The following is a 22,976-nucleotide window of genomic DNA, read 5'->3' on the forward strand; positions in this document are numbered from 1 at the left end:
TCATCGTTAATTTGATATTAAAACCGTATTTATAATTTTTTTATTTATTCAAACTATTACTTTATAGAAAATAAATAAATTATTATATTTATTTTCTTGTTTGTATTGCAATGTATCCGATTACAAGTGTCTCTTTCTTTCATTGTAGTTGTCTATGAAAATGTATGAAAGGGATAGCAACTGGAATTAAGCTGCCCGTGTTGCCACATGTAAAATAAAATAAAGAAAAAATCACCTGTTTTATTTATCCGAACCATCGTAGACGAGCAAGTAGTGTAACAGAATGGGTAAAGGTTTGATAAAAATGTTAGTGATTTCATTTTAGATTTAAAAAATTCTTTAGGATAAATAAAAAGTTATAAATGTTATTAAATGTATAATTAACATAAGTTAATGGTGGGGGCCCACTTATTTGTGCATTTACAGTTATTCGTGTAACACGTATTTTGTGCATAGAGTTCAAGCATTGAATTAGGCCACATAGCGATCTCTCCCTAAAATACCGCTGTTCTGGCTGTCGACGTATCAAGACGGGCTATCAAGTGAGTGTGATAATTTCTCATTTTTAACCAGTAAACATTGTTTTTATATTAAATTTTAGTGTTGTGAGATGTGCATGGGATAGAATTCTTAAGATTTATAAATAATATATTGTCAGTCGATAATTCGTATGTTTTCGTAAATGGGTCACCTCGCCATTCTTTTCATAAATTGTTATTAAATAATGTTTTTCGTAATGAAGCTTTATTCAAATAGTGATTTTAAGTAGTGTTAAGAAAAAAATAAGCTAATTTGTGTTGTGTTGTAGACGTGCAAGGCGGGAGAGTGATGATCAGATAGATCGCGACCTAATGTGATGTCATCAAAAGGGGAAACAGAGGCCGATTCTGGCACCGTGTCGCCAAATTTGACTGCTGTTAAAAATGAACCGGTTAGTTTCCTGTAAATAATTTATTTATGAAAATATAGCTTACATTCTATTTATTTGGTTATTTTTTTATTTATGTGTTTTTTAAATTCTGGACTAATCAATACTTACAGCACTTAAAGTAGTCATCAAGCTTGATGTAACATTTATATGTTTTTAGAACATATTGTTTACTTGTCATAATTTTATTATTATTATATTAGTGTTCAACTTACTGAACTTATTCAGTAATGCATACTCATAATTACACTTATTGAAATATGTTTTATATTTAATTACTTATTGACAATATAATGAGCATATTTTAATTAATATAATCTTATTTGTATGAAGTTTAAAGTGCTTGCTTACATTAACAGTTTTAATATTTTGTTTTATATTTTATTGGGAATTGTAGTGCAGGGGCACAAAGTGCGACTGTAAAATCGACTGGTTGTGGGTTCGATCCCCACTTGAGAAAATGGAATATTTATTTATATTTCTATTTCTTCGCTCCGGTGTTGAGGTAAAGCGCAGCGTTGAGTTCCGCCATTTTATACACAATGCTTCCAGAACTCAGTGGAAAGTGCAAAACAGAGTTTCTTAACACAATGCAGGATACAGCATGAAGCTGATTTATTTATATTTTATTGTTATGTCAGTTTTAGTAAACAAACAAGTTGATTCATTTCAGAATATTATGTAACATATAATGTGTTTCTATAATGTGGTCATTTTGTAATTATGTTTAATGTATTTTAAATATTTGAAATTTTTACAAGTAATATTGTGGATACACAATTTTTTTTTTTAAATTTAATTCTTTATTATTTAAAAAATACTGGTATTGTCACAATATTTATGAATCTTTATGATTTGTTAGTATAATTATCATTTAACCTTCTACACATATAATGATACAACTTTTCTTATTATAATTATAATTTCAGGTGCCAACGGCAAGTAAGGAGACTCCTAAAAGGGGCAGTGGTACACTTCTAAAGTGTACCACATGCAACAGTTTCAGTACATTAAGTAGTCGAGCATTAACAACACACATGGCTCAGTGCTCCCCTGACAACAATAATGTTGCCGCAGCCCAAAATACCGATGCAAGGCCACACCGAAAACTCTTTGAGTGTGATGTCTGTAACATGAAATTTTCAAATGGCGCTAATATGCGTAGACATAAAATGCGACACACAGGGGTCAAACCTTATGAGTGTCGTGTTTGTCAAAAAAGATTCTTTAGAAAGGATCATTTAGCAGAACATTTTACAACTCACACAAAAAGCTTGCCATATCATTGCCCTATATGCAACAGAGGTTTCCAACGACAGATCGCTATGCGTGCACATTTCCAGAATGAACATGTTGGACAGCATGACCTTGTTAAGACTTGCCCACTTTGTAGTTATCGTGCCCCCACTATGAAAAGTTTAAGAGTCCACTTCTATAACAGGTAATTATAAATATGAATTAATTAAGTATAAAATAAGAATATATTTATTCTTTTTAATCAAATGCTACACAAGATTATGGATTCAATTCCCACTCAAAGGATGCTGCACTTGCTGTACTTTACAACAAGATGAAGTGTGGCATTGAGTTCTGCTATTCAACATGCACCTCGAAAAAGAATGGCATACTTACTAATATGCTACAATTTTTTTAAACTTTATATGTATATGCTAATCTATTATAGTAGCATTTATCATAATTTTCAGACATGGAATAGACTTAGACAATCCTGGTCCAGGCAACAATTCTGTGTCACTTCTTGCTGCCGGCATAGCCAATGCAGCATACGCAGATGGCACCATGGACCCTAGTGCAATTACTGCATTAGGGGCATTGGGCTCTGGCCTTTCAGTTTCCGTCGCTGCAGCATATTCAGACAGTGGAGACAGTAATGGAGCCCGTTCAGTAGATAATGCAACACCTCCAATGCATTATTTAACACCACATGTGGAAATATCTATGGCTGATAATAATGAAACTTTTTCACCTGGACAAACTAATCACCAAGGTATAGCTAATCAATTTTTTTAGAAATGTTATTGTTAATATATTCAACATGTTTTTGGTACATCAACCTGTACAAAAATATATATGTAATAAAGACTCTATATGTAAAAAAGGCTCTTCCGAGACCATTTTGACCTAGTTTTTAAAAAATTCCACATGAGTCTAGATCCTGAGACATTACAATCAAAATATATTTATAGTAAAAACATGTAGTTGATGACAACCATGATGATGAGGAAATAACTCAAAGATTTTTTGATTATTAATATTGAGTCTGCACACAGTGAGGTGCTCCTATATAAGAGCATCTCATAAATGATGCACACAAATATTAATAGAATAAGATTTTTGTTTTAAATTTTACTTTAAAATTTCCAAAATAACCTTCAAACAATATACTTTGGTATTTCCCTATTTTCCATACCACAGCAATATTTAAGCGTTATTTTCTTTATTGGTTTCTGTAGTAACTATATTTAATATTATACATTTTTCTAAAGCCTATTATCTTTTTAATGAAATATAATTAATTATTAATAAATAATTGTCTTTGTAAAGACATCTTAAAATTTATAAATGTGATACACTATAAGATAATCTTTTTTTAATTGGACTTTTCACTATTGCCGCTGGCTGCCGCTGCCGATAAAAGTGTAGTATGATAGACTTACAACTATTCAAGAATTACTCAAGAGAAAAAAAATAATTTTGCGCATATTTGCCTCATTCTGATTTAGAGGAAAAAAAAAGAAATATTTAGATCTAGAATTATTATGATTTAGATCGTTTTTGTTTTATAAGCTTAAATAAAACTACCAGAGGGCTTATTTTAACATGGAAAATAATAATAATAACTCTTTATTGTACACCCAAGACACGACACAAATACAATAAAAAATATATATATAAATGTACAAAAGGTGGCCTTATTGCTTAATAGCAATCTCTGCCAGGCAACCTTAAGGCTTATAATATATATATATTTGGCTTATAATATATATATTTTTAAACATAACGTTTCTTGTGGTCATCCCAACCACGAATGTGATAAAATTATCATTTTTATATCTAAATATATTGGTTAATTGATAACAGTCATTGCTGAAATACTGTCTTTAATATAACATATTTTATTTAATTAGGTCATTATGGTTTTGCACAAAATTCTTTTCTGGATAAGTATAAAAATACCATCTAGTTTACTAAAGTAAAGTAAAGTTTTACTAAAGTAGCCATATTTTACCACATCGTTTCTATTACCTAATTATCTTAGTTACACACTTTGCAATATCCCTTCAATTATGAAGGGAAAAATACTTCTGAAATAGAAAACTTTTATTAGAGAGAACTTCTATTTGTCATCATCAGACATACAAACTAAAAGAAAGAGCATTCAAAAAAGTTAGTAACAAAATACAACAAACGATGGATGGATGGACTGAAACTAGAATTTAAAGTTAATTGGAATGCATGTGGTTATTCTGTTGGAATATTTGCAAGAAACTAAAATGAATTCTTCTGGCAGACCATATAAAGACTGAGCGAAAGCACGAAAAAAACGTAAAAATATGGAATTGATTCAAGACTAGACTAAGAGTTTGTGCGCAATTTTTGTGTCCAAGGCTTGCAATCCTTAGGTGAAAATGATGAAGCTTATGTTGTAAATAACGTAAAGGGTAACGGACTGTAACTAGTACTAAGACCAGTTGTCCTGCCTACCTTGTTATATATGGGATTAACTTCATGCTGTAGCATGAAGTTAAAACTTATATTATATGAAATGTTTAATTTCTAAAATTTATAAATTACAGAGTCACGCATGAACGGCGAAGGTCCAAGTTCTCCACAATCTGGCGACAGTGCAGTAGCCAGTAGTTCCCTTTCTGCCGGACTTCCTACAAACATTACACCATCGATTACACTAATACCTATCAAACAGGTACATATTTCTTTTTGTCTAATTTTTTTTATGTTTTAATGTGGTTTATTTTATATTTTGTCCTTTTACATAATTAGATAGTAATACTAATATTATAAATAAATTCTCTTTATATGAATCTAGAAATTACCCTATAAATATTATTAATTTATCCTCGAAATTTTAATAGGATCTGTTCAGTAGGATGTCTATTTAATTTTCACGCAAAAACTATTGAACAGATTTAGATGAAACTTATATACATTATACATTAGAATAGCACAAAAGCTACAATTTATGTAAAGGTTTTGTATCATTTCTATAATATAAAAATAGCTTTAAGCTGAATGTGGGTCGCTAGTTATACATATATACATATACTAGCGGACCCGGACGCGGCTACGCCTGCTTGAAATATAAGAATATAATATTTGATGAATATCAAAATGATACGGTAACGAACGCGGTCGCGTAGCGACGACGGTTGTTATTAACATGGCAGAATAAATTGCATGTCAAATTAGAAAGTATTTTAATTTATTAGTATATATGTGTAATGTAATATTATATAGCCTATAGCACTTCTGAAGAATGCAGCTTTCATACAAATTAAGAACAAAGTAAATCGATCCAGTAGATCCAGAGATCTTAGCGTTCAAACAAACAAACCAACAAACTCTTCCGCTTTATTATATTAGTATAGATAACTAGAGACCTATAGCTATACATACATGTATAGGTTTTATTAAAAAGTTAATAAAGGGAATCAAAGTAACGGTACATTTATGTTGCAATGAGATCATGAATAAACTGGAATTAATTAAGAGAAATTTAGTTAGGTCATAAAAATATTCGACACTGTATTCAAAAAATTACTTTTATAATTATATGTAACATAGATACAAAAATGGAAAGTAAGCAAAACTTGAAGTAATTTTTTTTAATAACCTAAGTTGGTTTTTTTAAATATATGCCCCAGAATGATTTATTACTTTATTCAAAATATGTTGATATTCCTACAATTTTTATTATAAAGGCAATTTTTATATTTTTTAATTATTATATTCAATTTTTATTATAAAGGCTACAAATTGATGAAATAGATGAAAATGGATTTTTTTTTGGAAAATGGATTATACAACAAATTAGTTAATATAGTATCCTTTGATATTACAGGAACCAAACACCCAAGATGATTCCAACACAACAGACCGTGACGGTGAAGCGAATGGTACAGACAAGCGCGACGTGTCCTCGAGCTTATCTTCCCTCATCAAGGTGTCGCCGCTCAAGAGCTTGCTGCGCGAGGACCTGCGCCGGCGCATCTCCGCTAGAGGACGCACGAGGGGGTCCAATGTAAGTAAACAACAAACACCAAAAACACTCTACATACATTGCTTTCCCTTTTAAGTATTGTTATTATTGTTCTATTTTTTCTCTATAATCTAGTCTTATGAAGTGTGAGTGGCTTGGTGGAGCATACAACTGCTTTCTTCCGATCTTTCATGGCCATATTATATATGTGAAGTTACAATGGTCCTGTTCAATAGCTCGCTGTATACTATATATAGCAGGATAGGCAGAATGTTAAGACACTCAACACTTTCTACCCAGAGTTACAATATTGGTTCTAAATAGTGACTCAACACTACGTTTCGAGAGTAGCGTTTTCCAATGTAATTGTGGCTTATTAAGAACTAGTGGACCCGGACGCGGCTACGCCTGCTTGAACTATAAGAATATTTATTAAATATTATATAATATATTTATTTTTATAAGGATGAATATCAAAATATAAGTTCATTTTGGGTGACGTTTTCTTAAAACAACAAAGAAACTTTGCAAACCGGTGCTTAGCAACGACGGTTGTTATTAACATGGCAGAATAAATTGCATGTCAAATTAGAAACTATTTTAATTTATTAGTACATATGTGTAATGTAATATTATATAGCCTATAGCACTTCTGAAGAATGCAGCTTTCATACAAAACAAAAACACAACAAACTCTTCCGCTTTATTATATTAGTATAGATTAAGAAAGAAAAAAGAAATTAAGAATTAAGAAATAAATAAAATGTTATAATTCACAGACATCGCGAGCATCTCCATCGGAAGGCGGTATAATAACATCGACGCACGGCGACGCTTCCATGCTACCGTCATCGCTTGTATGCGCATTTTGCTCCATAACCTTCCCCGACTCAACCCTCTACTTCCTCCACAAAGGGTGCCACTGCGACTCCAACCCCTGGAAGTGCAACATATGTGGGGAACAGTGTTGCAATGTGTACGAGTTCAATTCCCACCTGCTGAGCAAGAGTCACCAATGACTGTTTGCTGGGGGGCCGTTCCATTGACTTTATTATCTGTGCACTGTCTGTCATACGTATTGGCGTAAAGCACTTCAATTCTTATTTACCTCACTTTTTTTTCATGGACTTTTTAATTGTATTTTTTCCTTTGTTTTTTTTTTTAATTTTTATTGTGTATGCGGAAGTGCTTCACACGCAAGAACGTCCCCCCGAAGCTATTAAACTTAAAGTGCAAATTATTATTTTTTTTGTTTGAAGGTTATTTAGTGGTAATTTGTAGGTAAATGAGCGAGGATATTTGTATGGATATTTTAGTGTTAAAATTGTTGCTGATAAGACAAAATGGAGTTTTTGGGTATATTCAGGTAAGAACTCACCTAACGTGGATCGTCCAAATATTGACATTCCAAATTGTAATGTGTACATTCCATATATTATTGAGATTGACATAAAAAAAATTAAACTACGTCTTTGGTGGGGAATGAAGTGATACTTTAAATATTGTCTTTAAAAGATTTATTTTATTTATTATTTAATTTCTCTGTACTAGAATTGTACATTGGGCGTTATTCGATACAATATTCATAGAATATATTTTGGTGCGATAGTGAATTTTACAAATGTTTATTAAAAGCTTATAGTAAAGAGTGTACAAATTAATATATTTTTACATTTCGCTGTTATTCAAGATGTTTATAGAAGGCAAAGCCTTGTTATGTCCCTGATTTATTGTGATCAAGTAACCGTACGGAATTATGAATTCTAACATTCCGTTGTTAATTTTATATTTTCTATTTAACGCATGTGATGCAAGTCCACGACTAATACTTAATGTACAAGTGTTTTTTTTATGTTGTTATTATTTATATTCTAAATTTAGAAAGATGTACCCACATCGATTGTGTACTTAAAAGATTGTGCTCTTTTGTAGTGCATAGGTTATGTTTTATAAAAAAAACCGTCGTAAAAAACGCACTTGCTCAACAATTTGAAAACGGCTCAACAATTGTATTATTATGATTGAAGTACTTGCGTCGTTTTTCGCACAAACATTTTATTTATTTTTTCACGCATATCATGATTAATTATTCAAGTGCTTTTAATGGTATTTTATTAATAATTAATTTGTAACATTTTATTTGATGTTAATTGGTAAATCCGTCGATAAAGAGATTTAAATATTATAAAATTATATTTTCTGTACATTTTTTAATATATATTGTCTAAAATAAAGTGCTCAATAATGGTGAACTATTTTAAAGAATATGGAATAGTCTGACAAACTATTCTAGTTATTTATTACAATTTCAGTACTTAAAAAAATGTTAGATTTAATTGGTCAAATTATTTACGTTATGACTTATGTCTAACCTGAGATTTACATTCCTGTAGCTAATAAGTACTTAATATCGGTTGTGGTCTTGCCTGTTAAGTTTACTAAATTGACTTTAGGTGGAACTGAAATTATGTTTACCAACGAACTTATATAATTTTTATTTTGTTTTGTTATCGAAATGTGTAGCGTTAAAGTCGGTGCGGGGTGCTCTGTCGGTAGGGTTGTCGGCTATGAATCTAAATAGTAATTTCATTTTCAGTATTTATTTTTCCTTTGTGACATTTTATATAGATATAAGAAATATTGATATTTTTTTATTTCTGTCTAATAACGAAGATTATTTAAATTGAGTGTTTTTTGAGTAGCTGGCAACCCTACTCAACCGTGCTTTGCGTGGACCTAGTGAGTTACCTGAACGAGCAACACATATTTATTTATAGATATTCTTATATAATTATATTTCATTGTTGTTTTTTTTTCGTGTAGACGTGGATTGTATGGTCCGTAACGCTGCACTAGAATTAAGTGTAGATTATCTTAAGAGCTATTAATATTATTAATTGGTAACCCCCGTTGGGCGCCTTTAATCGATCCGTCCATCTAACGATAGATATTGCCTTTAATATTTAATAGAGATAATATATTTATAGATTATAGTATAAAAATTAAGAAGATCTTAATTATAAAGTTTACAGAGTAACATATGTTTACATATATATAGATAAATTTATCTACTTATATTATTGGATTGATGCTGTGCTAAGGATAAATGACATTGCAATGTATGTTTGTAGTCATACTTATAGCTATTATATATTTTATTTAGTCAAACCACAGTTCTTTTTACGAAAAACGTCTATTTTACAATAAATACATGATAGGCAGATGTAATAATACAAATATTAGAATACATGTATAACATGTCTACATTTGTTCTCACAGTAAGTTTTATTGTGATTTATTTATCTTCCATCACCAAATAGCTATGACTTTTTGAAATTATATACAAATTTAATCTTAGCACAGCCATTGATTAATTGTTGCAATTTCATGTTCTATTTTTGTGTGGTCGTAGGATGTAGATTATAATAATTGTAATTGTTTCAAAGCAATGCAAAGTAAATGTCAATTGTATAGTTAATTCTTAGCAGTATTTCAATACTTATGTGGCTATTGGTCATGATTAATACAAAATTATGTTCAGTACGATTTGGCGGCATTCTAGGTAAAATTTGATATTCAATTTTAATAGATGTGTGGGATCTTTTTACTATTCAAAAACGTTTTTACTGAAATGACGTTATACATATGATAGAAATAGGAAGGAATATTAAAAATATTTTTTAGCAACAAACAATTTTAACTTATTGCTTTTAATTTTTTACATATTTAATAATATAATAAAGCCCACATATCTACACGTTTTTAAAACTTAATGTAATATTTTACATAACAGAATGCTCTATAGTGTAGCAATCCTCACCTTAATACCAAAACACAGCTTACCAACATTTTAATTTGTTTTAAGTTGTTATGTGTGTAATTTGTAGTTTAAGTAAATTGTCTTAAAGAAATTATTTGAACAGGTCTCCAATAAAAAAATATTTGTATATTATTTTAGAAAATGTATAAAACTTTTAGAAAAAATAGAACAGGGTTTCAAACTGCGTCACTTAGATACCGTCCGAGTGCCGCGGTGGTACTTGCGTTTTTTAAACTATTCTTCTGTCTATACATTTTTTTAAAACATAAAACAAAACAAAACACAACAAAACAAAACGATAAAACATCAAAAATATCTACGCCCTCGGAAATTTTTACAATTTAAATTTATCATATTTCCCCTTGTTTTAGTTGTGAACTTAACAGATATTTAAATATTTTTTATAATATGCAACTACTTTCTTAGATAAACTCTTTATAAACTATATAAATGAGTTGAAATTATAAGCAGACATTTTTTTTTGTAGACCTGTGTCATTTTTAATGGTAGGCAAATTGAGATCATCGTTGATATTTGCTGTTACATTTATTGTGTTATCATTATTAAGAGTAAAAATAACATATTTTACTAATAATATCTTATAACGAAAAACTATGATCTACCAGTTTTAATGAGTGATAGTGAAAATATCATGTTTATAGCAGATTGTGCCTTAGATCAGTAATAAAATGAGAATATAAATTATAAAAATCATGTTTTTGAAATCTATTCAATTATATTATAGATGTGTGAATTTTTAACTGTTTGTCACATTAAAAAATATATATATATTTACACAAAAAGTATTATAAAGAATTAAACAAAATGTTATTTATTTATGTATAGTAAAATATTTGCAATATGGCTGTTTTGCTTGTTTTTATAATGGATAAAGTTTATTTGCAGTTGAAATATTATCGTATTGTTACGATGATCTAGAAATATAAAATGGTACTTACTACCAAGTATGTAGTTCTATTTATTTACATATAATAATTTGGTAAAGGGTCTAATGAAACATTAATAAATAAACTATGAGATAAAGTACTCTACGATCGTTTTATTATTTTCCTTTCTTTACTTGTGATTAACGTTATATTATCATTCATTATAAGAATTAAGAAATACCTATGACAATATTTTGTTTTACAAAATGTTATTTATTGTTCTTTATACAAGTATTGGTACATTTTTAGGCTTTACATTAAATTTGAAATTGATTGGTTAGTATGATCAATTAAAAACTAGAACAAATAATAAATAATATTTTTCATCTTAATATTTTTCGAACTGTGGCTTAGCACGCAAAACGTTGCATAAATCGATCCCTGAGATCCGGCCGTTGAATCCTGCATATACGAGTTTTCTTAATTAAACCTATATTGATGAATAATACATGATTAGTAGAACAGATTACACCTGGGTTGCCTGGAAGAATCCTGCCGCAATCACCTTTAATTACATTTTTTCGTAACTCATTTTTGGAGAAAATTGCACCCATACGTTTTTTATATGAATCGCACATCATTTGAAAGATAATCGCATAAGGAATTGGAAAATTAAGGGTTGCCAGCTCTCAGTCTGCCGCAAGTCTAGGGTTGCCTGGTTTAAACATGTCACTAAATGTTAATAATTTGCACTCATGTGTTTTTTTAATGAATTATATATCAAATTAAAGCTTATTTTTTTCTGAGCACTATAAAACAGGGTTGCCTGGAAAATTCCTGCCGCAAACAGGGGTTGCCAGCGTTTGAAATATTTTATTCCGGTTCCGTATTACTATGAGAATAGACGATGAAATGCGCGGTCTGCCTTATGTTTTAAAGTAAAATATTATATAATAGAAGGTCAATCTTAAAATCAATGTTTATTCTAATTGTTCACCTGTTAAATGATGATTTGATTCATATTAAGTACACGCAGAAAACTATTTAAAGTTGAAATCATTCTTATTTTTCAAGTAAAATAATAATCCATAATATTGAGTCTTCGCAAAATCTATTTTCTAAATACTAATATTTATTTATTAATTTAAATTACCATTTTGAAACAATTAAATTATCTAGTTAAATAAATGTTTACAAATATCGATCTACTATAAACTATTAATATACATACATATACATCATGTTCCCTTAATATAATGAAGGGTGACCATTATTGCGGATATTTTTTTTTATAAATTATATTGAAAAATACATTTCAATGAACTCGCTCTCTCTCTCTCTCTTCGTCCTCTACTTGTTTGATTTGACAACGCTTGCCGCAATTTTTTTATATATATAATAGAATTATAATAAACAAAACTAGTTAGCAAAATAAATTCGAAGAAAATCCGACAGTAATACCGACTAAAAAACGCTATTTACGGTTTATGACCAAGAGTCAGCAAATATCAATTAGTTGGCTATTTTTTACTATAGATAAACATTTTACGGCGCGATACAAAGCAAACCAAATGCAATAAAATTATTTTCGAAGATGTATTGTTTCTAAATGCAATGAAAGTGCAGATGGCCAAATAAGTTGTTTTTCAGCATATTACTTACTTACCTTTCGTTTTGGAGTAAAGACGTTTTTACTTGACAAAAATGAAGACGTGTTTTTTGTGCGGCAGGAGTGAAAATGTGATAGAATTTAACAAGGAATCTCTCCAAAAGTGTAAAATCATGTTATTGTTTCACCAAAAAATGAATTTTATACAGTGACATTTTTTTAAATAGTGACACAATGCACGGTTATCATTTACAGTGTTACAAAAAGTTCATTGTTTTAAAACAAAAATATAAAGCATTTTTTAATTATTTTCTAATGCAAAACGTAAGTATACTTTAATGTTTAAATTATATAGTTTAATAAAATGTAGACAATTGTGGCCGTGGGAGTTGCCTCAGTTTTGATTACACTAAGTTAGGGACGTGAGTGAGTGATTACGCTTAATTATAATTATAAGAACAATTCTTTCAGACCTAAATGCCTTAAAAACTATCAGCATAGACGGACAAGTTCTTGCTAGCGACATTTTTTTATCTATATTTTAATAGTTTTTATTAGTTGAATAGTTTTCATTTACTTTCCAAAAACCTAAATATTCGTACCAAAAAGATGGGCGCCATAGTTCTTTCTACGGATACGGACGGCGTTGTCAAATCAAACAAGCAGAGGGCGAAGAGAGAGAGATTGTTTATTGAAATGTAATTTTCTATATTTTCTTAATTAATAAAAAAAATATCCGCGATAATTGTCACCTCTCATTATATTAAGGAAACATGTTGTAATTAATACCTTATAATAGATCGATATTTGTAAACATTTACTTAATTCGATAATTTAGTTGTTTTAAAAGGGTTATTTAACTAAATATTATTATTTATAAAATAAATTTTGCGAAGACTCAATATTATGGATTATTATTTTACTTGAAAAATAAGAATGATTTCATCTTTAAATAGTTTTCTGCGTGTACTTAATATGAATCAAATCATCATTTAACAGGTGAACAATTAGAATAAACATTGATTTTAAGATTGACCTTCTATTATATAATATTTTACTTTAAAACATAAGGCAGACCGCGCATTTCATCGTCTATTCTCATAGTAATACGGAACCGGAATAAAATATTTCAAACGCTGGCAACCCCTGTTTGCGGCAGGAATTTTCCAGGCAACCCTGTTTTATAGTGCTCAGAAAAAAATAAGCTTTAATTTGATATATAATTCATTAAAAAAACACATGAGTGCAAATTATTAACATTTAGTGACATGTTTAAACCAGGCAACCCTAGACTTGCGGCAGACTGAGAGCTGGCAACCCTTAATTTTCCAATTCCCTATGCGATTATCTTTCAAATGATGTGCGATTCATATAAAAAACGTATGGGTGCAATTTTCTCCAAAAATGAGTTACGAAAAAATGTAATTAAAGGTGATTGCGGCAGGATTCTTCCAGGCAACCCAGGTGTAATCTGTTCTACTAATCATGTATTATTCATCAATATAGGTTTAATTAAGAAAACTCGTATATGCAGGATTCAACGGCCGGATCTCAGTCTATAGGAAAAGTATCGAAAGTGAAATATTGCGAGTATCTTTTATTGCTATTTTGAACTACTAACAAGGGTAGTTTTCATTACATACTTGTTTAAAAAGCATATAAATAACATTTTTTTTTTAATTTCAAAAAAAAAATTTAACGCCACATACACTTCTTAGTAGTTTAGAATTCGATCGAATTTTCGATTTCGATACTTTACCTAAGGCCCAAAGGCAATGCACGTATCTAGTCTAAATAGAAATTATGTACATTTTTGTATTTTTTATATAATTATTATAAGTATATAAACAATTTTTACTGCATAATAATTGAGTAGTATAAAAACAAAGACTGATTGAAATATTGAATCAATAACCAAATACCGAAATAGAGTTAACTGCAAATTTCTACCTGAATTTATTTGTCCTTTCATTAAAACATTAATCAAACTATATTAAAATAACATTATATATAAATTTACATTATTTATATTAATTTTATACCCCTCAATTTATAAAACCAATACTTCAATTTACATTGTTTTTGTATTTAGAATCGAAAACATCATATAAACCTAAATTAAAGTCTTAAAACAATTTCTATTGACTCCATTTTACGTATAAAGTTAGTTAAATACTTAAAAGAGTTAAGACTTAACAAAGAGAAAACATTTATATTCTATGCTGTCTTCTGTCACAGAACTATCAAATAAGTTTTAACTTTTATTGTCAAAGTTTTGTTGACTGAAACTTTTTGATTTTGATTATAACTTTTTTGGACTAATTTCTCTACGTGTTTATTTCAAGTTGCGAAGCTATTTAATCTAGCGGTTTAATTGTGTTATTGTAATGGGAAAATCGACGCAAGTTGATGGCGATAATAATCCAACTTCGCCCGAATCAGATCCTGCTAAATTGTTGGAGGCTGCTTTGCTGCAGATGGATGGAATTATAGCAGGTAAGCGGCAATTTAAGTACGGAATAGTTCACAAAATATTTACTCCATGAAATCTGGTTTTAAATAAGTTATCCACGCTTGACTAAACATTGAGGTCTTCATTTCCTGTATTAAAACTATCAATATATTTTAAACCTACTTAAATATAAAATTATCTTTTATAATTGACACCTTTTCTTACTTTACTTTTACTTTTAAGTCATGTTATTACTTTAAAAACCACTTAATGGACTGAGAAAGTAACATCAATAAACTTTAAGAACTATTCTAAATGTGTTGTACCAGACATTGATTTCTGTTTAACATAATTTTTACTGTGCAATATTTATATTTTCTAATGATTACATAATTTTCACCAGTATCATTGTAATTTTTCCAGAATTTTTATACCTAAACAATGTATGATTGTGTAAATTGATTAGATTTTTTTTTGTAAAAATATAATTGTGTATGTTGAAAAATATTTTCCTAACAAATATAATATTCAATGGTCTATTGTATTTGAGATAATAAAATTAGGTAATATTTGTTAAAAACAATCCCATCTTAGCTTATTTCTTAACAACATATTTATTTTAAGTATACCAGTGACTATAAAACCAAGCAGAAACTATAATGCCTTTAAACAGATGTTATAGAATGGTATGGGAATCTTTTCTGTATGAAATTTCAGTTAAAGTTTGGATAATGTACTCTTATTGAGGAAAACCTGTGCACACTTTGTTCTTGTTTCACATCACACTGTATCCCACAATAAGTATTGTAGGCAGAGATTGCCTATTGTTAAGATCCTCTGTTTCCACTTTTAGCCAAATTATTTGCCAGTCTTTGTCTTGTTACCGGAGCAAGAAAATGAAAATATAAATTCATTCTATTGAGTAGGATTTGATCATTTGACTTTCTTATTTATAGCCAGAGACTGTGTTTCAATACCATGCCAGCCAGCCTTTAAATACATTTATTTTCTTCATTTTTATTTATCAAAGTTGTTGTGAGATGTATGTGTAAACTCTAATGCTTTAAATATTTTTTTTCAATAAGTACATGTAATATTTTTTAGCTGTCATATTTGTGAGTATGAGAGCTAAATATTTTGCTATACATATTACACATATATCTTACTAGCGGCCCGCTCGCGGTTACACCCGCGTGAACTATGTCATTATTAATTTCTGTCTCCATGACTACGTCCTAGTGACGTCTATGCAAAATTTGAGACTTCTAGCATTTGTAATAACGAAGTTTCATACAAACTTTCGACCCCAAAAACAACTCCTTAGAAGTCGAATATTGCAAATTTCCGTCTTAGCGAGCACCTACGTCCTATAAATAACTCCTATGGAAAATTAGAGATTCCTAGCACATGTAGTTTCTGAGATTTCGTGATGAGTGAATGACCTTTCGATTTTATATATATAGATAAGATAAGTAAAATAAAAATAATGCAGTGGGCATAGAACACACAATTTTTCATTACATTAAAAATCCCACTGCATTCAAAATTCCACTGCACACATACTTTACTTACACAGAATTTACTATAAGCTTTTATTTTAAAAATATGTATGAACTACATAATAAAATTCTTTTTATTAGTTAATTATGGTAGTTATGACAATTAGCAAATTTTACAAAATAATTTAAAAAAACACATTTTTAATTGACAGCATTTTAAAAACGATTTTTCAAATTAATTTTTCTTAACACTCTTCATTCCATACTTTCCACCCAATTTTCAAGAATGCATGTTGAATTGCAGAATTCAACTGTGGTTTCTCTTATTTCCAAAGCAAGGAAATGGAAATAATTAGTTTGCAGGAGTGAAAATCGAACACACATTGAACACACAATTATTAGATGCTGTGACGTTAAGATATGAAATCCTGTGCAGAGAGCACAGGGCTTGATAATATTTATTATTATAAACTAGTGGACGCGCACAGCTTCGCCTGCTTATTACCCTTAGAGGTGAATTCTAATAAACCATGAAACATGTTCAATGAAATATTTTTAAGAGTCTAAATTTCAAATTTTATAAAAATCGGTGGCGATTTAAAGATTTTTCCATACAAACTTTCGACCCTTTATTTGCACCCTTAGGGGGTGAATTCAAAAAACCGTGATACACGTGTTCAATGAAATATTTTTATAAGTCTGAATTTCAAATTCCATACAAACTTTCAACCCCCTACTTCATAGCTCAAGGGTTAAAATTTTTCAAAATCCCTTTGTATCCACAAAGAATCCAGATTACGAAAATAAACATCTGTCCAAATTTCACGTTTCTACGCACAGTGGTTACGCCTGTGCGTCAGTGGGAACATGTCCTTTTATATATATATAGATAAAGCATTTCATATTTTTTTTTGTAGTGTTACCTTGATGTGCTTTGATTTAATTTACAAAAAAAAACGTATATTGGTTATTATTATTTAATTTATTATTTTTTTTACAATTTTTAAGTGTATACAATTAGTAGATATAGAAAACATATAAAAATTCTAACTAACTGATGTGCTTTGATTTAATTTACAAAAAAAAACGTATATTGGTTATTATTATTTAATTTATTATTTTTTTTACAATTTTTAAGTGTATACAATTAGTAGGTATAGAAAACATATAAAAATTCTAACAAACAGAAGTCAAACCCGAGCCTTGCTTCCAAGAGGCGCGGTTTCGCGTTAGAATCTCGTTATTTTTAATTTTTATACGTTTTCTAAAAATATTTTACATAATATATTATAGTAAATTTGAGATTATCTTGATTGCTTCACTTCTTATAATGAGGCATATTTGGCATGATGAGACCATTTTTCGCTACATTATGATCTTCCAAAAGGTAGAATGATAAGAGGAACCTGAAAAGATATATAAATATTTTTAATGTAGTATAAAGTAGTTTTTGTATGAAATATTGCTATTTTTTTCAATAATACTTATTAACTTTTTTGGAAAAAGACTTTTTACAAAATTACGGCAACAAATTTGGAAACACTTACAATATTTAGAATTATTGTTAAGCATTTTAAAATATCGAACATATTCTTAGAAATCCTTAAGTAATATTGAAGTACAACACAGTTTTACAACGCAAATTTTATTTATTATACGCGACATAATTGACAAGTATTTTCAATAAACATCATCAGAGAAAAAACAATAATAATTAAATAAATAATTCTAAAATTATTCGTAGTGAAATATTTAAATTGACGGTACCCACCAAGCGGTGTTTGAAAATGGTTCCATATTACGTTACTAAGAAATCTTATTAAAGTTTGAAAGTAAATGGGCTTTGATCACTAACAGTGTATTAGAAACAATTATGCAAGTAAATGGAATATTTCACGAACATTTATTAATTTGCTTGATTTTTGCGAGTGCTTCTTGAGTTTTGCGATACTATTCAAATTTGATTAAAAAGGTATTGCCATAACTGAAAATTACCTCTAAAATAACACAAAATCTGTGGAAATTACCCATATATTTTTAACTTACCTATTAGGGGGAATACCAAGTTCTTTTTCTAAAAACGCCGACAACTTATCTATTATTCTTTGGTTATATTCTGCATTTATGTTAACAACAGCTTCCACAGTTCCAATAGCTCCAGGAAGTTCAGTATCACCGTTGATGCTTAAGACACTATCTCCTTCTATACCAATGAGAAATTGCTGAAAATATTGTACCATACTTTAATTAATTAAATTTTTAAAATCTAAATAATTCAAAGTATTATAATTTTTTTATTAATACATGCACGGATACTTACATTGCTTGGCATTCCATATCCATCCATAAGCACTTCAATCGCTCTTCCCAATAATTCCTTAGGAATTTTTGATTGGGGAACATTTGTCATAATCTTAACAATCGGCATTTTTTTAAAAGATTTTTTTACTGTTCACTTTAAGAAACACCTAAGATTGCTGCTAGAATGTGTCTTGTGTAAAACATTTTTTTTACTCGAATACTTATACTTGCTGATAATCCTAACAAACGATAAGCTAACGCACAGTCATTATATTAGTATCTGGGAAAAATTTACGAAGCGATAATATTATTATATATATACTTTTGAAGTTAAAGCTTAAATTTTGCATTAATTACATTATCAAATTGTTGATTACACATAATTTCGAAGAGAGTCGTCGTGACGGAGACAGAGGACGCGACGGCTGTGGATTCGATGCCAAGTCGGGGGAATGATTAATAAATATTTGCAGGATACAGCGTGCAGCTAAAAAACTCGTAGAGATTTGGTTCCATTATATAAAAGTAGATGAATGTTGATATTTCGTAACTCATTTATGAGGGTAAGATGTAAATGTAATAATGCTTAAAGCTAAAAATATATATATGCTTGCCATAAAAAGATATATATATAAAAATGTCAGACTGGGTAAAAAAGTAGAAGAACAACTAAAACAATATAAAATTTACACTTTGCTTAATATATTTATGTTTTCTCAACATTAGCTACATACGCACATCCTTACAAATATTTTTTTCATATATTATTAATTAAGATAAAAATATTTAATATTAGATATATTATTTTATTACAGCAATAAACCTTTTATACATATCTTTAGAAACAGCTAAACCTATAATCTCTACTCTATATTATACATCTAAAAATCTTCTTTTTAAACAGCTTGACATGACTTGAAGTTTTATACTAATCTTTATATATTTTTGCCAACCGCCAGTAGATGCTAATCTGCCACTTCAAAATGATTAAGTACTTATATTATAGCATGATGACTTTCTATTTTTGTTAGCACCTTCATTTATTCAGGTGATATATTTAATACGAATATAGCTCTAGAACAAGTGCACGACATTGAAAATTACGAATTTTTAAAGGATAGCGATAATGAACCAAACAAAAATGTATGAACATTTAGGCAGCTATAAAGCTGATATGTCGTCTATTGTGTTTGAGCAAATTTTATTTTGAAATTTTGAAACGTTGGTAAGTAGCATTTTAATGAATAAGAAATTTGCGTATTTAGGACGGGTTAGTAGATAAAACGTGCGTAATGTGGCTATGTCAGTATAATAATATTTTTTATAATATACCTATTTACTATAGCATCCCAGGTGTTAGAAGAGTCTTTTTATTTTTCAAAACAGTTACCTTAATTTATTGTTTTCGGGGGTGTTTTTAACTATATTTTTTTTCGGAATTTCATGAGCATATATAGTATTAGTACAAATTCTGAACGAATGTTTAATTTCGTAACATTTTGTGTTTAATGATATCAGAGTGTTCTAGAAGCCTAGAAGCAATGGGCATTTCTCCAATTTTACCAACAATAAAAATATTAAAAATCATTAGGAGCTTGAGACATCACACGTTAAATTAAATAAAAGAATCGATTTTGCTATTATTTTTTGATTTTGATTACATTAGGGAATTCCACCTAATGGTGATCAAACCCTCATTGGGGGAGAGGTGATCGAACCTACAACTGTTTTTATATAATTTACGTAACCCTGATAAAGAGCAAAATTACGGTTAAAGTTGTTTGCTATGTAAATAAACTCGTAAACTATATGCAGACGATTCATAAATTCTAAGTAAACATTAGTATGCAATTAGTAAGACTCTAGAAACTTAATGTTACTAGCAGCACTCGGTGTCTCATTAGTATCTATTATTAAAATTGTTACAACTATTTGCTCAGGACCTTTTTAACTCAATTCAAATTTCGTTTACGTGTATTTTTTATTTCAATATATGCATTTTTTAAATCATGTATCATTTTTCATTCATGAAACTTCCGCAGTTATTATCTACTAACGGCCTGCCCGCGGCTTCGCATGTCTGAACTATACGATTATTTATTTGTTTAATGTTAATTCAGTGTATTTGAGGAATAAAGTAAGTATGGTTATCTATTAAATATATTTTAAACAAATTGGAATTAAAAAATTATGAAATTTAATTTTTAAAAGTTTGAAAAGTATCTATTATGTTACAAGCAGCCCGTACGCGGGTTTGCCCCATTAAACTTAGTTACATTATATCAAAATTATACAAAATGTTTACATAAATTGTAATCTATGTGTTATTCTGATATTTAAGCTATATTATTGTAAAGTTTTATCAAAATCCATTCAGTAATTTTTACCTGAAAGTGGAACAAACATCCATTCTCACAACTATTACATTTATAATATTTTTTATTTACGTCAATCGTGCAAATAAGTCGTTAATAGAAGTTTAAAATATCTTAAATGACATAGTTATAATAATGTCTTAATTTTTTCATCGCTTTTATATTGATTTAACGAACTTTACGGACGAATGGAGACGAATCGAATCAAAAGATAAAACATTGTTGGGCAGTGGACAGATAATATTATTAATTACATTTTTAATAGAATTGAAGATAATTTACACGAACGTTTTAGGTATTTTATAACGTAAGTATTTTATAAAAAAAGCTGGAAGTGATAACGATTTTTTATCGTATAAAAACAACATTAGAATAAATATTGGCTTATTGCCATTAATTTATTTGATATAACATTACAGTTAAAAATTATTTAAAAATAGAAAAGTTATAAACGAACTGTTTGTTCTAATATATATATATAATAAATCGTAGTTTTTTTAATTATATGATTTGTTTTGTTTTCCATCTCACCCCAGTTTTCGTCTCTATTTTACATGTTCGCAATAGTAACTCCATTTTTTGCTACATTATAATCCTTAAGATCGTAGAAAGTCAGGAAAAATCTGGAATAAAGATTGTGTAATTTATCAAAATTAAGCTTTCTCATACCTTTATAAAATTAAAAAAAAATGTTTTATAATAACAATGTGAATAGGGTAAGAATATAATCATAAAACAGAGCAAAAAAAAAAACAGTATTCTGATCTTTTCTTTAGGTTTACTTTTACAATGAAAATTGAAAATAACTTGATTGGAACGAAAAACTTATTATAATGTATAATTAATATACTGTTAACTATTACTAACCTGTCTGGTACTACACCAATCTCTTTTTCTATAAAAGATGACAATAATTTTGCGATTCTCTGATTGTCTTGTGGACCTAAGTTTCCAATCGACTCAAGTGAAGCAATAGCGGCAGGAAGTTGAGTATTGCCATTAATTGATAACTGGCAATCTCCTTCTATTGAGCAGAGAAAGAGCTGAAAATAATATCATAGGAAATCAAATTTATAGTGAGCAGCACAAACTCTTACCTACTGATATTAATTATCCACATATTTACAGAGGTATTGCTGTAAAAGTACTTACTTCAGGTGGTTTCCTTACTCCTTCAGACAGAACTGGTAAAATTTTGGACAAAAAATCTGCTGGTATCTTTGATTTTGCAACGTTAGTCACTATTTTTAAGCAAGGCATCTTGTTGTATTTGTACACTTCTTTATAATAACGTCGATCCGGAATGGATTATTATTTATAAATAAAGTAAATATCGTACGACAGCTCCTCCCAACTTATCTTTTGTTGATATTACATTAGTATGCATATCATTTATTTTATGATAAGCAAATGTGTTGTCATGTCATAATATTATAAACAAGTGGGCCCGCGCGGGGCTACGCCCGCTTGAAATAGAAATATTAATAAAGTAATTGAAAACTAAAGATTCAGTCAATTCAGTAAAACAGTTGTATAAAATAACTGTTACGGCAATTAGCAAATTTGTCGAACTAAATACTTTAAATTGACATAACTTTTTTATATATGAACCGATTGTAATAAAATAAACCCTATATGTTTTCGGAAGCTTGCCAGATAGTAAAAACCGCATCTAAATCGGTTAAGCCGATTCTGAGATTAGCGATAACAAACGCACAGACAAACTGACAAAAAATTAAAAAATCATTGTTTTGAGTTCTATCAGGTTAATAAAGGTTCCCAATAACATTTTTTTTTAAATGTCTTCCAAGTACAGACACCGACCCTCTTACGATTTTATTATAAGTATACAGATAAAATTCGACA

General features: G+C 29.1%; 3 protein-coding genes across 3 annotated transcripts; 1 reads left to right on the forward strand and 2 right to left on the reverse strand.

Moving 5' to 3' along the window:
• Positions 1–238: 238 nt before the first annotated feature.
• On the forward strand, positions 239–11,037 carry LOC146529876 (uncharacterized). The gene is made up of 7 exons (XM_085200384.1): positions 239–542; positions 809–931; positions 1,858–2,369; positions 2,635–2,936; positions 4,747–4,874; positions 6,030–6,209; positions 6,947–11,037. The coding sequence occupies exons 2-7, from the start codon at positions 857–859 to the stop codon at positions 7,184–7,186; spliced, it is 1,437 nt and encodes a 478-aa protein (XP_085056510.1). The 5' UTR covers positions 239–542; positions 809–856; the 3' UTR covers positions 7,187–11,037.
• Positions 11,038–17,525: 6,488 nt separating this feature from the next.
• On the reverse strand, positions 17,526–18,952 carry LOC146529877 (MIF-like protein mif-2). Its single transcript, XM_085201064.1, has 3 exons — positions 18,755–18,952; positions 18,481–18,656; positions 17,526–17,840 (listed from the first exon to the last, which is right to left on the reverse strand). The coding sequence occupies exons 1-3, from the start codon at positions 18,860–18,862 to the stop codon at positions 17,753–17,755; spliced, it is 372 nt and encodes a 123-aa protein (XP_085057190.1). The 5' UTR covers positions 18,863–18,952; the 3' UTR covers positions 17,526–17,752.
• Positions 18,953–21,477: 2,525 nt separating this feature from the next.
• On the reverse strand, positions 21,478–22,470 carry LOC146529878 (macrophage migration inhibitory factor-like). Its single transcript, XM_085201065.1, has 3 exons — positions 22,263–22,470; positions 21,978–22,153; positions 21,478–21,733 (listed from the first exon to the last, which is right to left on the reverse strand). Exons 1-3 carry the CDS (start codon positions 22,368–22,370, stop codon positions 21,661–21,663), a joined length of 357 nt encoding a protein of 118 aa, XP_085057191.1. The 5' UTR covers positions 22,371–22,470; the 3' UTR covers positions 21,478–21,660.
• Between the last annotated feature and the right edge of the window lie 506 nt (positions 22,471–22,976).

The sequence above is a fragment of the Heliconius melpomene genome, chromosome 17 (genome assembly GCF_056956725.1).
Source record: "Heliconius melpomene rosina isolate 202511_hmr_F chromosome 17, ASM5695672v1, whole genome shotgun sequence".
Taxonomy (NCBI): domain Eukaryota; kingdom Metazoa; phylum Arthropoda; class Insecta; order Lepidoptera; family Nymphalidae; genus Heliconius; species Heliconius melpomene.

Bases quoted from the DNA above. Each gene is read 5' to 3' on its own strand.
- LOC146529877 (XM_085201064.1), bottom strand. From the start codon at position 18,862: ATGCCGATTGTTAAGATTATGACAAATGTTCCCCAATCAAAAATTCCT. The intron at 18,657-18,754 runs GTAAGTATCCGT...CAATATTTTCAG, and splicing joins GATATGGAATGCCAAGCAAT to CAATTTCTCATTGGTATAGA. The intron at 17,841-18,480 runs GTAAGTTAAAAA...ATATCTTTTCAG, and splicing joins CTTGGTATTCCCCCTAATAG to GTTCCTCTTATCATTCTACC.
- LOC146529878 (XM_085201065.1), bottom strand. From the start codon at position 22,370: ATGCCTTGCTTAAAAATAGTGACTAACGTTGCAAAATCAAAGATACCA. The intron at 22,154-22,262 runs GTAAGTACTTTT...TATTATTTTCAG, and splicing joins GAGTAAGGAAACCACCTGAA to CTCTTTCTCTGCTCAATAGA. The intron at 21,734-21,977 runs GTTAGTAATAGT...TCTTTATTCCAG, and splicing joins ATTGGTGTAGTACCAGACAG to ATTTTTCCTGACTTTCTACG.
- LOC146529876 (XM_085200384.1), top strand. From the start codon at position 857: ATGTCATCAAAAGGGGAAACAGAGGCCGATTCTGGCACCGTGTCGCCA. The intron at 932-1,857 runs GTTAGTTTCCTG...TTATAATTTCAG, and splicing joins CTGCTGTTAAAAATGAACCG to GTGCCAACGGCAAGTAAGGA. The intron at 2,937-4,746 runs GTATAGCTAATC...TATAAATTACAG, and splicing joins TGGACAAACTAATCACCAAG to AGTCACGCATGAACGGCGAA.